Source organism: Rhineura floridana, chromosome 5 (assembly GCF_030035675.1).
Source record: "Rhineura floridana isolate rRhiFlo1 chromosome 5, rRhiFlo1.hap2, whole genome shotgun sequence".
In the NCBI taxonomy this organism is placed as follows: Eukaryota; Metazoa; Chordata; class Lepidosauria; order Squamata; family Rhineuridae; genus Rhineura; species Rhineura floridana.
In genome coordinates, this window is record NC_084484.1 from 91,140,520 (window position 1) to 91,153,547 (window position 13,028).

Consider the following 13,028-nt stretch of genomic DNA (forward strand, 5'->3'; position numbering starts at 1 on the left):
GGATGGATTCTGTTCATTCTGTTTTCTGTCAGCCTTAACCATGGTTATTAAGTCTGCAGTGAAGGTTACCTAGATTGATGCTAAACATGTTGCTAACTTAACCAGGATTTGATGCTGGTAAAAAATCCCAGGCAAAAGTGTAAACTGAGTAGCATTAAAGCATTAACTTAATGTAGTTAATGTAGTTGCAGATGTGTCAAATCATAGTAAAAAAAAAATTGGAGTAAAACTTGTGAAAGCTACTGACTTCATTGTAATGCAATCATTGTTATGGATGCTCTAAGGCAAACTCCCCAAGAGCGTGGAGGGTGGGAAGGCTCAATTCACATGACTGGATCCTTCAATGTAGCCTCTGTCTGAGGCCTGTTATGATGATCTCCATATATTAAAACTTTTAATTAACGTGTCTTCATGTCTGGTTTTTCACTTAAAAGGAACTATTGTATTATGTCTGAAGATGGCACATTGTATGTAAAAGCTGTCTAGTTAATAAATACCTATCTTTTGTAATAAATATGGAATTGCTGGTGGTATCATAACTTTCCAAAGCATAAAATATTTGAAAATGAAATTAAAGGTTAGTATTAGAGGTACACAAGAGAATAGTCATGGTAAAAGGAGCATACTGACTTCTTTAATTCCAGCCAAAGGTATGTCAAGGGCTTGTTCTTTGCAACATAAATATGTGTTTGTAGAATTATATGTAAAGCAGGAAAAATTCTTTTGCAGGGTTGGCTAGTAGATCTCATCAACAAGTTTGGCATGTTAAATGGGTTTCAGATCCTACATGATCGTTTTATGAGTGGATCAGCACTGAATGTTCAGATCATTGCAGCTCTCATCAAGTAAGTGCTTTTTCTAAGGATGTATTTGGGATGTGTCAAGTGAACAACAACATCCCTCAGGTTTTCTCTCTCATTATGGGCTGTGTAGATTACATGTGTATATTTCCCTTTTCAAAATATGGGGGAGCTACCTTCCTCAGTTTTGAGAATAGATAATGGGACTAAGATAATGTTGATACCTGTTTTCAGAGAATGGGTTGTATCCAGGGATAGCTTTACCTTAATGGAAAGTTCTGCAAATTTGGGTCCCTGGTTTTGCTGATCCCCCCCTTCCTACTGCAGCCCTCAGTACTGTATCCTGTTCTGTACCATAGGATCCTCCCACTGGGGGATAGTCATTTAAGTGGGTAGCAAGATTGGCGAGAATCTGATGTCCCAACTTGTGGAAGCGAGTTTTAATACTAGATTCAAATCTGTTTTTTTCAGTAGTACATGACAGTGGATGTGTTGTCATTTTTATTGCTTTTGCCAAGTGTATATAAACTGTAGTATAATTTATTGTTGCAACTCTGAAGTATTCTACTTTCTTTGTAAACTCTAATCTAGGCACACTCTGTTTAGTTGATCACAAAAAGACCCATTAGTTTTTTTTAAAAAAAATGACCTTGCTGTCATGTGAGGGCTTACAGTTTAGGCGCTCAGATATATAAAGCTTCCTTAATTAACATGGATACACAGTTGCAAGAGAGCTTAATTTTTCTTTTTTGCTTTGATCTAGGAACCTCAGCTCTTGGACAGTTTACCTTAATTGGGTATTATAATGTATGGGAAATTATAGCAGTAAGACTGATGAAAACAAAGATTAGTTGTGAGGTTTCAAAGTTTTCCCAATAACAATTTGCTGTTGGGGAAAAATGCTGAAACTCTGGTGAATTATGGCTGTGTCTGGTGTAGGAGCACCACTCCATTAGAATACATCCAGCATTATTCGTTATTGTGAAAAAAATTTGTTGGCACATCTGGATTGTATTGAATTGGGACAAGAGTATGTTACAGTATGTTTCGGAGTTGTACTTATGTATTTTGCAGTGTATATATGTATAAGGGCCTAAGGAACCTTGCTCCTATTGTGCTTAGATGTCATATACATACAAGGTCAGCCAGAGCCATTTTGCTAACATTCCAGATGTTCAAACATTCAGGATATTTTGTCTTTGCAACACCTTGTCTGTGCTGCTACATTTGACTCTTGATGTATTGTCTACTTTTGCTGAAATATCTACAATATGGCTGTAGCTCTTCATAGTTCTCAATCTAACTTCTATTTTTATTGTCATTATCTACTTATGCTCAGAAGGTGTTCAGGCACTAGATGTATTAGACATCCAAGTAAGTACTCATTGGAAGTACTAATTAAAGTTCATTGCTTTTCTAAATTCTAATTCTAAATTTAATTTTTGTGTCGCCTATCTGGCCGAAGCCACTCTAGGCAACGTACAAACTAAAATTCAGTAAATTACAATACAATACAGATAAAATACAATAAAATCAGTACGATCATTAAACATAGCAGCATGAAATCAGTTAGGGCGATCAATAGATAATAAAATATCCCAAAAAAATTAGCCCTCCCCGGAATTCCTGAAGGCCTGTCCAAAAAGCCAAGTTTTTAATGCCCGGCGGAATATATTCAGGGAAGGGGCATGGCGAAGATCGAATGGGAGGGAGTTCCAGAGAGTGGGGGCCGCCACTGAAAATGCCCTCTCTCTAGTCCCTACCAACCTAGCTGTTTTCGTTGGTGGGACTGAGAGAAGGCCCTTTGTGGCTGATCTGGTTGGGCGGCTTAATTTGTGGTACTGGAGGCGCTCCTTCAGATAAACTGGGCCGAGACCGTATAGGGATTTAAAGGTTAATACCAACACCTTGAATTGGGCCCGGAAAACAGCTGGCAGCCAATGGAGGTGAAATAATACTGGCGTGATCTGATCACGGCGGCGGCTGTTTGTAAGCAACCGAGCCGCTGCATTCTGCACCAGTTGTAGTTTCCAGACCGTTTTCAAGGGTAACCCCACGTAGAGCGCATTGCAGTAGTCTAATCGAGAGGTGACAAGGGCGTGTACCACCAGTGGGAGCTGATGAATAGGGAGGTAGGGTTGCAGCCTCCGTATGAGATGTAATTGGTACCAAGCTGCCCGGCTCACTGCCGAAATCTGAGCCTCCATGGACAGCTTGGAATCAAGAACCACCCTGAGGCTGCGGACCTGATCTTTCAGGGGTAAACTCACCCCATTAAACTGTAGGTCAACAGCACCCAACCTCCCCCTGTCACCCACAAGTAGCACCTCGGTCTTATCAGGATTGAGCTTCAGCCTGTTCCTTCCCATCCATCCACTCACGGATTCCAGGCACTTGGACACGGTCTCCACAGCCATCTCTGGTGAAGATTTAAAGGAGAGATAGAGCTGCGTGTCATCTGCATATTGATGACATCGCAGCCCAAAACTCCTGATGATAGCTCCCAGCGGCTTTACATAGATGTTAAATAGCATGGGAGAGAGGATAGAACCCTGTGGCACTCCGCATGTGTGGGGCCAAGGGTCTGAAACCTCATCTCCCAATGCTACCTGTTGATGCCTGTCAGAGAGAAAGGAACGGAACCACTGCAAGACAGTGCCTCCTATTCCCAATCCTTCCAGGCGATCCAACAAGATACCGTGGTCGACGGTATCAAAAGCCGCCGAGAGATCCAGGAGGACAAGAAAGGTGGATTCTCCCCCATCTAATGCCCTCCTCATATCATCCACCAGAGCGACCAAGGCTGTTTCAGTACTATGTCCAGTCCTGAAACCCGATTGGTATGGATCCAAATAATCTGTTTCATCCAAGTGTGCTGCCAACTGGCCAGCCACCACTCGCTCAATGATCTTCCCCAAAAATGGCAGATTTGAAACGGGGCGAAAGTTGTTCAAGACTTTGGGATCCAAGGAGGCCTTTTTCAGAATAGGTTTTATAATTGCTTCTTTGAGGGCTGGTGGCAAAACACCCTCCTTCAAGGATGCATTTACCACCGCCCTGATCCCTTCGCCTAATTTCTCCCTACATTTCATAAGAAACCATGATGGGCAAGGATCAGTCAGACAGGTGGTAGGCTTTACCGTTGAAAGCACCTTGTCCACATCCTCAGAAGGGAGAGGCTGAAACCGATCCCACAGAACCGGACTGCAATTGGTCAACTCTGGATCCCCCACTGCATCCACAGCATACGGAATCGAGTTCTTCAGGTGCTCGACTTTATCAGCAAAGTGCTTTGCCAATTTGTCACAGGAAGCCTTAGAATGTTCCAAGGATTCCTGAGCAACTGGACCGACCAGGCTTCGGACCACTTGGAACAGCTTCCTGGGACAGCACTCTGCGGATGCAATAGAGGCAGCAAAGAAATCCTTCTTTGTTGCCCTCACTGCCACCTGCTAGGCAGCTATTGCTGCTCTAACCTGTGTCCGAGCATCTTCAGAACGGGATTTTCGCCACCGGGGCTCTAGTCGTCTCACCTCCTGCCTCAGACTATGCAACCGGGGTGTATACCACGGAGCCGGAGCCGGTAAAATTCAAGCTTTAGCTTGAATTTTGGGGAAGAAAACTTACCTTGAGGTTGGGAAAAATATGAAAGGTGACCAAGATCTGGGTTGAAATTCATGATGTCAACACTCATCGCCACAGCCTGATCTCCTTCCAGTGATTGACATCCACCTTTTCCATAGAAAGGCCCTTGGAGCAATGCTGTGAGATGTCACTCTGACAGGGGTAAGGCTTCTTGGGTAGAATGGGAGTGCCAGTGAGGGCACTAACTTTCCTCCAGTAGCTTCTGTCAGACTGATATTTTATCACCACATAGGATTGCTTTAGTGGATTGAGGGGATGATGGTGGCCACCAGGAGGAACTCCAGTGACAGTAGTGTGTTTTAGGCTCTCTAATCCAAGAATTGCTCTCCAAAAAATAGCTGGAACCCTCTCCCTTCACATGTGTGTGGGAAAATGTAACATTTTGGCTTGGTACTCATTAACTTGCTGGGTTAAACAAAAGTTTAGTAAATGTTGATTACCTTTAAAAATACACAATCTACTGTTCTGTCAAGGATACATAAGATATTACTTGAATCCAGTTTTACTTTTTATATTGATGTCTTTCTCCCCTCAGACCATTTGGACAGTGCTACGAGTTTCTAACACTGCATACAGTGAAGAAATACTTCCTTCCAATTATAGAAATGGTTCCACAGTTTTTAGAAAACTTAACTGACGATGAACTGAAAAAAGAAGCCAAGAATGAAGCAAAAAATGATGCTTTGTCAATGATAATCAAATCTCTAAAGAATTTAGCCTCAAGAGTTCCAGGACAAGAGGAAACTGTAAAAAACTTAGAAATATTTAGATTAAAAATGATACTTAGGTAAGGCCTTTTCTTCTATGACTACAGTGTGGTATGTGTGTTTGGTGTCCAATTCTACTTCTTACACATATGCTTCTCCACAGATTGTTGCAAATTTCATCTTTCAATGGAAAAATGAATGCACTAAATGAAGTTAATAAGGTGATATCTAGTGTGTCATACTACACCCATCGACATGGTAGTCCTGAAGAGGAGGAATGGCTTACAGCAGAAAGAATGGCAGTAAGTTTATTGCATGTATTTGGTGGTACCTGTTCAAAGAATTTGTGCACCTTGCTTGTCAAGAGATGTTTTCCTTCACTAATTCATTTGATTTTGATTTATTATTTTACCTTTTTTATGTGTGGCACAAAGTGGCTTATGAGAGAAAAAACAGTAAGACATTAAGATGTAAGTAACAATCAGTCATCATAAAACATAGTTTAAACAGCAGATGACATCAGACCCAAAACAGCCAATTAAAAATTAGTTCAACAAATGGTAAAAATTCAAGAACCAAAGACTTGATGTAACAAGACAGTTTGATAAGCTATTTCAATAAGCTACCAGGCATGGGGAGCCTGTGGCCCTCCAAATGTTGTTGGACTTCAACTTGCATCAGGCTAACATGGAAAACGATCAAGGATTTTAATCCAGCAGCACCTGGAGGGCCATAGGTTCTCCAACTCTAATTTAAATTATGCTTGAGTGGTATGAAAAAGAAATAATTCTACAATCTTGGTGTCACTACTGAAAAGGCCATGTCATGTCACTTAGTGGAGCCAAGGCTTTTCCTAGCATATCCTATGCATTCTGTATTCCAAGTTCAAATTTATTGGGGTGGTTGGTGGTGGCTTTAATTTATTTTAATGCTGCAACATTATAAGGCAGGGATAGGGAATCTTTGGTTCAGCAGATGTTTTTCGACTCTTAGCATCCCATCAGCCTTTAGCCAGTGGTCAGGGCCAGTGGTCAGGGATAGTTGTAGTTGTAGTCCCACAACATCTGGAGGGCCACAGATGCTTATTAATGTTTCAGGGGATGAAAATAGACTGGGCAAGGTAGAGAAGTTGAAGGAACAGACTGGGCAATCAAGGAAATGAACAGATTGTGAGTTGTACTGTGAACATTTCTGGATGTGCGCTATTTGCCTGCTGTTTAATTCAGGGATAGGTAACCAGATGTATTCTAATAGCCCTAGTCAGCATGGCAATGATCAGGGATGATGAGAATTGTAATCCATCATCTGGAGGGCCACAGGTTAGCCACCCCGGTATAACTGAAGTATCTGTACCAACTGCATTTGACCTTCATATGATGGATATCAAAATCTAGACTCTGCTGGTTCTTGACTTTTGATGCTTCAGCCAAATGTCTTGTTCTTAGCATTAAATTTTGAATCTGCTTATATGTATATGTAGTATGTCTTCATTATGCCTGAATAGTGAAAAATCTGGAAATCCGGTTGAGAAAATTGCTTATAGAAAAAATTATCTAGTCAGTTTTAGGACTTTTTGCTCTACATTGTTACAAAAATAAGTTTGACTCTTTCATCTAGGCGGGGAGGGGTTTCTCATGCATTGGCTACTGTCATCTGAAATAAAAACAAAGGGAATCCTCTTGTATTTTAGTTTCATCTAATAACTTACCTCCTTAAATTTAGGAATGGATTCAACAGAATAATATCTTATCGATTGTGTTAAGGGATAGTCTCCATCAGCCTCAGTATGTAGAAAAGTTAGAAAAAATTCTTCGTTTTGTCATCAAAGAAAAGGCCCTCACCTTGCAAGACCTTGACAACATTTGGGCTGCACAGGTAGGGACTAAACAGCTCACCTTGATTGAGAACAACTGTATTTTGCACTACCTATTCATTAGTTGGAATTTGAGTTGCTTATTATATACAGTTGTTATAACTAAAAGTGTAATTCCTCATTCTGTCTGCAAATCCCATAGTTTTCTTTGTGTATTGGAACTGTTTTTAGATTTTTAAGTTGTTTTATCACTTGTGGGTTTGCCACCCTGGACTCATTTGGGAGGAAAAGCAAGATATAAATTTAAAGTTAGCAATGATTATGATATTACATTTTTCTGTGGTGGATACAGACTTTGGATTAGTTCAGAAGTTCTGTGTTACCTACTAAAAGAAGGAAGCTATTTATGACACAGGAAGCCTAATTAAATATTGGTGTATTTTTTTCTTGTGTGATCAGATTTAAGAAGTTAAATATGGTAGGTTTTGCCTCTTGCTCAACTTCTAGTTACAGTCCCTACTGCACCAAGCATAAGCACATATAACAGTTGCCTATTTATTTTGTTTATCCTGCCTTCACTTCCTTTGCCTTGTAAGTTCCTTGGGCAGTAACATGTCATCTTGTAATCTGTAAAGTGCTGTGCACACTGAAAGTGCTACATAAATACTATTAAGTTATTAAATGGTTTAGTAATAGATTGAGCTGACTGTGATCTGTAGCAGGAACTCTTCTTTTTCAAACCTCACTATTTAAGTTCTGTTGATGTTTAATATTGCTTTTGAAACTAAATGATTTGACCATAATTTTGTATAGGAAACAAATTCTGACAAAGTTTAGAGTGACAAAACATTAAGCTCTGAAGTTTTCATGTTGCTGTAAATCTTCATTTGCAATTCAAAAAATGTAAATTGTAAAAACTTTGCATTAGCTAACTGTTCAGAGAAAATGTGTGTTAGAATTATGGAGGAATGTGAACTGTTGGCTGTGGCTTCCTTTGGGAAATGTAAGGTGTTGTGTAATCTGATCATCTAGCTCCTGTATGTAGAGTATTGACCTTGTGAATAAAAAGCTGAAAGAGATTTTAAAAATTTAGCATTTAAAAAGTCAAGAGAACAAGAGATAAGTGCTGTTTAAAGTCTGAGGTATTATATAAGCTATCTTTTCCAACCTGTCACAAAAAATGAGAGCAGGATGATAGGAAAGTGCTATTATTATATGAATTGTTATAAGGTCACCATAATTGCAGGTCAATTCCTCTTTGTAGGATAACTTTTGGAAAAATTGCTGTAATAGTAATCCAAGTCTCTCATAAAAATGAGGCAATCCTGTCTTGCACAGAGATAACAGTAAATGGTGTTAAAACTTTCTTATCAAGGCAGGTAAACATGAAGCCATTGTGAAGAATGTACATGACCTCCTTGCAAAATTAGCCTGGGATTTCTCTCCTGAACAACTTGACCATCTATTTGATTGTTTTAAGGTAATGGTATATATTAACCTGTTGTTTATTGGAGCCTAGTAGATAGGGCAATGTGTAAGTTGAAATCATTTTTCTATTGTAAATAAAAGGTACTAAGTTCTGCAGATTTAATATTTTGATTAGGCAAACATAGCGTTCCAGTTCCTTGTGCTGGGAATTTATTGTATCTTGAGATAAAATTTCACCTAATTTGTTGTAATGGTTAATTCCCCCCCCCCGAACCATTGCTTATGTAGGAAATAAAGTTAAAGGCCTTTATTAAAATCTGTAGGAAAATGGAATAGGGTTGTAGTTTTTTAAACACAGTTTTATAAAATGATATATTTTCATCCAGCAGAAATAATAATTCACACTTGGCTATATAGCAGGGACAGCAAATCTGTGACCCTCCAAATATTGTTGGACCCCAGCTCACATCATCCCTGACTATTGTCACTGATAGGTGTGCCAGATGGAAGTTGGAGTCAAACAACATAAGGGCACATAGGAAGCTGCCTTATACTGAATTAGACCATTGATCCATCTAACTCTATTCAGGTCTAACTCTGACTTAACGGACCATTGAGCCATCTAGACAGAACAAAGCACAGGCTATTCCAATACAAGTAGGCAGATAGAAACAAATGGTAATAGAGACTAAATGGAAAGGACACTCCGGTGGTAGTGACCTGCAAGGTGTATGCAATGTTTGTTTTCTTGCTGAGAACAACATGGCATACACGTGCAACAAGTGCAAGCTGGTTGCACTTGTGGAAGAAAAGGTGAGAGGTCTGGAGCAGTGACCGTCCACACTCAAGGGTATAAGAGAAGATGAAGAGAAGATTTCAGAATGCTGAAACAACAACAAATAGAACTACAGGAGGTGGAAGAACAACAGCAAGTTGAAGCAGAAGAGGAGAGTGTTGAGGAGAGAAAACTGTGGAAAAGGGTGACAGGAGCAGAAGGGCTAGAAGGCACTCTGCACCAGTGGAACTATGGAACCAATATCAAGTACTTGAGGAAGAGACTGGAGGACAGCCTGCAGAAGAACAATTGCAGGAGACCACACAGGACAGTGAGTGAGAGGTGGAAGCTGAAGCTCAGTCAAGTAGAGGCAATGAAACAACCTAAAACAACAAGCAGAGTAGTAGCAGTAGACTCCCTACTCCATGGGAACCAAGTATTCCTAGAAGACCCCTGGACTTGCCAGGTATGCTGTCTCTCTGGAGGCCGGATTAGAGATGTGACTAAAGGGCTGCCAATGCTCATAAAGTCCACTGCACATATCCCGTTCTTCTCATCCATGTGGGCACAAATGATACTGCCAAGCAGAGCTAAGAAGAAATCGTGTCAGACCTTGAAACTCTGGGAAGAAAACTCAAGAATTTTGGGACCAAGATAGTTTTCTCATCGATCTTTCCAGTACTTAGAGGAGTAGAAAGGTAAAGAAAAATACTCTGGGTGAATGACTGGCTATGAAGATGATGCTGACATGAAAGATTTGAATTCTGAGACTGTGGGCTACACTTCCTGGAAGATGCACTGCTGGCAAGTGATGGGTTGCACCTCTCAAGGAAGAATGTGTTTGGCCACAGCATGGAGAATTTCATCAGGAAGCCTTTAAACTGAATCTTAAGGGGGAGGGAGATGTAAACTTGGAGGTAACGATTGTTGAAGGCTTATGCACAGAAACATAATTTGAGAGAACAGATCTAATGGGGACCAATAATAGTCTTCATAAAATTATAGGAAGAAGACCAGACCATGAATCACATGGTCTTCAATGTCTGTATATTAATGCCCAGAATATGGGAAGCAAATAGGACGAACTTGAACTCTTAATACAGGAGGGTAAACATGATTTGATAGGTATAACTGAAACTTGGTGGGATGACTCCCATAACTGGAATACAGAAATAGCAGGATATAACTTGTTCAAAAAGAACAGAAGGAATAGAAAGTGAGGTGGAGTCGCACTACATGTCAAAAACATATATTCCTGCACAGAAATACAGGAGGATGAGCCTAGTAGCTCCATCGAGACTATCTAGATTAAACTAAATGGGGCAAGGAATAAAAGGAACATGGTGGTTGGAGTCTACTACTGACCACCAAATCAAGGAGAAGATGAGAATGAAACTTTTGCAAACCAAATTGCCACTGTTTTAAGGAGGCATGATGTAGTAGTAATAGAGGACTTGAATTACCCTTATATCTGGTAAGAGACAGATTCTGCAAAACACAGCCCCTCCAAGCAATTTCTGACTTGTGTTGGAGATATCTTTCTCCCACAGCAGAGGAAGGAACTGGAGGATCAGCTGTCCTTGACTTGATTCTAATCAACAGAGATGACATAGTGGATGAAGTGACAGTTACGGGAAATTCGGGGAAAAGTGACCATGTTATACTTGAGTTCTTGATTTTAAAGGAAGCAAATGTTGAGAGTAGGCATACGTGTATCCTGGACCTCAGGAAATCCAGTTTTAATAAACTTAGAAAAATTATAAGCAAGGTTCCATGGCAAGCGACCCTAATGAGGAAAGGAATCCAAATGGGTGGGAGTTTCTAAAAAAGGAAATTCAAAAGGGACAATGGCAAACAATTCCAACAAGGAAAAAAGGTGGAACACAGCAGAAGCAGCCAGTGTGGCTTCACAAAAAACAAGAGATTCCCTGAAAACAAAAAAGGACACATACAAGAAGTGGAAGGAGGGCCAAGCAACAAAGGAAGAGTACAGACAGGTAGCATGAAATTGGCAGGGATGGCATCAGGAAGGCTAAAGCTGAGAATGAGCTGAGGTTATTGAGGGATGCTAAAAGCAACAAAAAAGCTTTCTTCAGGTTCACCCGTAGTAAAAGACAGAGAACAGAAATGGTGGTAGAGCTACTGAATGATGATGGCAAAATGATAACAGATGACAAAAAAAAGGCAGAAGTGCTCAGTTCCTACTTTGGCTCAATATTCTCCCAAAAGAGGGACTTTGACCCTCCTGACAAATAAGAAGTTGAAGGGTCAGGATTGCATCTTGAGATTGATAGACAAATGGTCAAGAAATACCTAATTACTTTGAACGAGTTAAAATTCTCAGGACCCAATGAACTGTGCATCCTAAAGTAATGAAGGAACTGGTTGAAGAACTCTCGGAACCACTGTCTTTCATTGTTGTGAAATCGTGGGGGATGGGTGAAGTGCCGGATGACTGGAGGAGGGCTAATGTCCCTATCTTCACAAAGGGAAATTCAGTCAGCCTGAAATCAATCCCTGGGGAAATTCTGGAGCAGATTATAAAGCAGTCAGTCTGTAAGCATCTTGAAAACAATGCAATGATTACTAGACACCAACATGGATGTATCAAGAACAAACCATGCCAGAATAAACTTATCTCATTTTTTGATTGGGTAACCTCCCTTGTAGACTGTGGGAATGCAGTGGACATAGTATATCTTGACTTCAGCAAAGCTTTTGAAAAACTGCCCAATGATATCCTGATTAGCAAGCTAGCTAAATGTGGGCTGCATGGAACAACTGTCCACAGTTGGCTACAGAATCATATTCAGAAAGTGCTGATCATTGGTCCCTTCTCAAACTGTGGGGAGGTAACAAATGGGGTGTGGCAGGACTCAGTCCTGGGCCCAGTGCTCTTCAATATTTTTACTAATGACTTGGGTTAGGAGGTTCATGGAATACTTCCCAAGTTTGCAGATGATACTAAATTGGGAGGGATAGCTAATACCGTGGAGGACAGAAAGAAAATTCAAAGTGATCTTGATGGGCTGGAGCATTGAGTTGAAAACAGCAGAATGAAATTTAATAAGGATGAGTGCAGAGTTTTACACCTAGGAAAAAGAAACCAAATGCACATGGGGGATACTTGGCTCGGCAATACTACATGCAGGACAGATCTTGAACTTGTTCTTGATCATAAGCTGAATATGAGCCAATAGTGTGATGTGACTGCAAAAAAGGCAAATGCTGTTTTAGGCTGCATTAACAGAAGTATAGTTTCTAAATCACATGACGTACTTGTTCCCCTGTATTTGGCAGTTGCTGGGCCTCATCTTGAGTATTGTGTCCAGTTCTGGACACCACACTTTAAGAAGGATGCAGACAAACTGGAACGAGTTCAGAGGAGGGCAGCGAGGATGATCAGGGGACTGGAAACAAAGCCCTATGAGGACAGACTGAAAGAACTGAGCATGTTTAGCCTTAAGAATAGAAGACTGAGGGGAGATATGATAGCACTCTTCAAGTACTTGAAAGGTTGTCACACAGAGGAAGACCAAGATCTCTTTTCAAATCTCAGAGTAAAGGACATGGAATAATGGGCTCAAGTTACAGGAAGCCAGATTTCGGCTGAGCATCAGGAAAAACTAATTGTAAGAGCAGTATGACAACGGAACCAATTACCTAGGGAGGAAGTGGGCTCTCCAAACATTGGAGCATTCAAGAAGCAGCTGGACAGCCACCTGTTGGGTATGCTTTAATTTGGATTCCTGCATTATGAAGAGGGTTGGACTTGATGTCCTTCTAGGCCCCTTCCAACTCTGCTCTTCTATGATTCTGTGATTCAAACTGTGTACCGTTTTTTTAATGACTGGCAGCAG

General features: G+C 40.6%; 1 protein-coding gene across 3 annotated transcripts in view; it reads left to right on the forward strand.

The window, feature by feature from the left end:
- Positions 1-13,028, forward strand: part of USP9X (ubiquitin specific peptidase 9 X-linked) — a 164,342-nt gene that overhangs the window by 32,984 nt on the left and 118,330 nt on the right. For all 3 annotated transcript variants that reach the window (XM_061627466.1, XM_061627464.1, XM_061627467.1), the window contains 5 exons: positions 730-845; positions 4,981-5,232; positions 5,316-5,454; positions 6,875-7,027; positions 8,341-8,445. In XM_061627466.1, the coding sequence (XP_061483450.1) occupies positions 730-845; positions 4,981-5,232; positions 5,316-5,454; positions 6,875-7,027; positions 8,341-8,445 (765 nt within the window). The remainder of the gene's footprint in view (positions 1-729; positions 846-4,980; positions 5,233-5,315; positions 5,455-6,874; positions 7,028-8,340; positions 8,446-13,028) is intronic.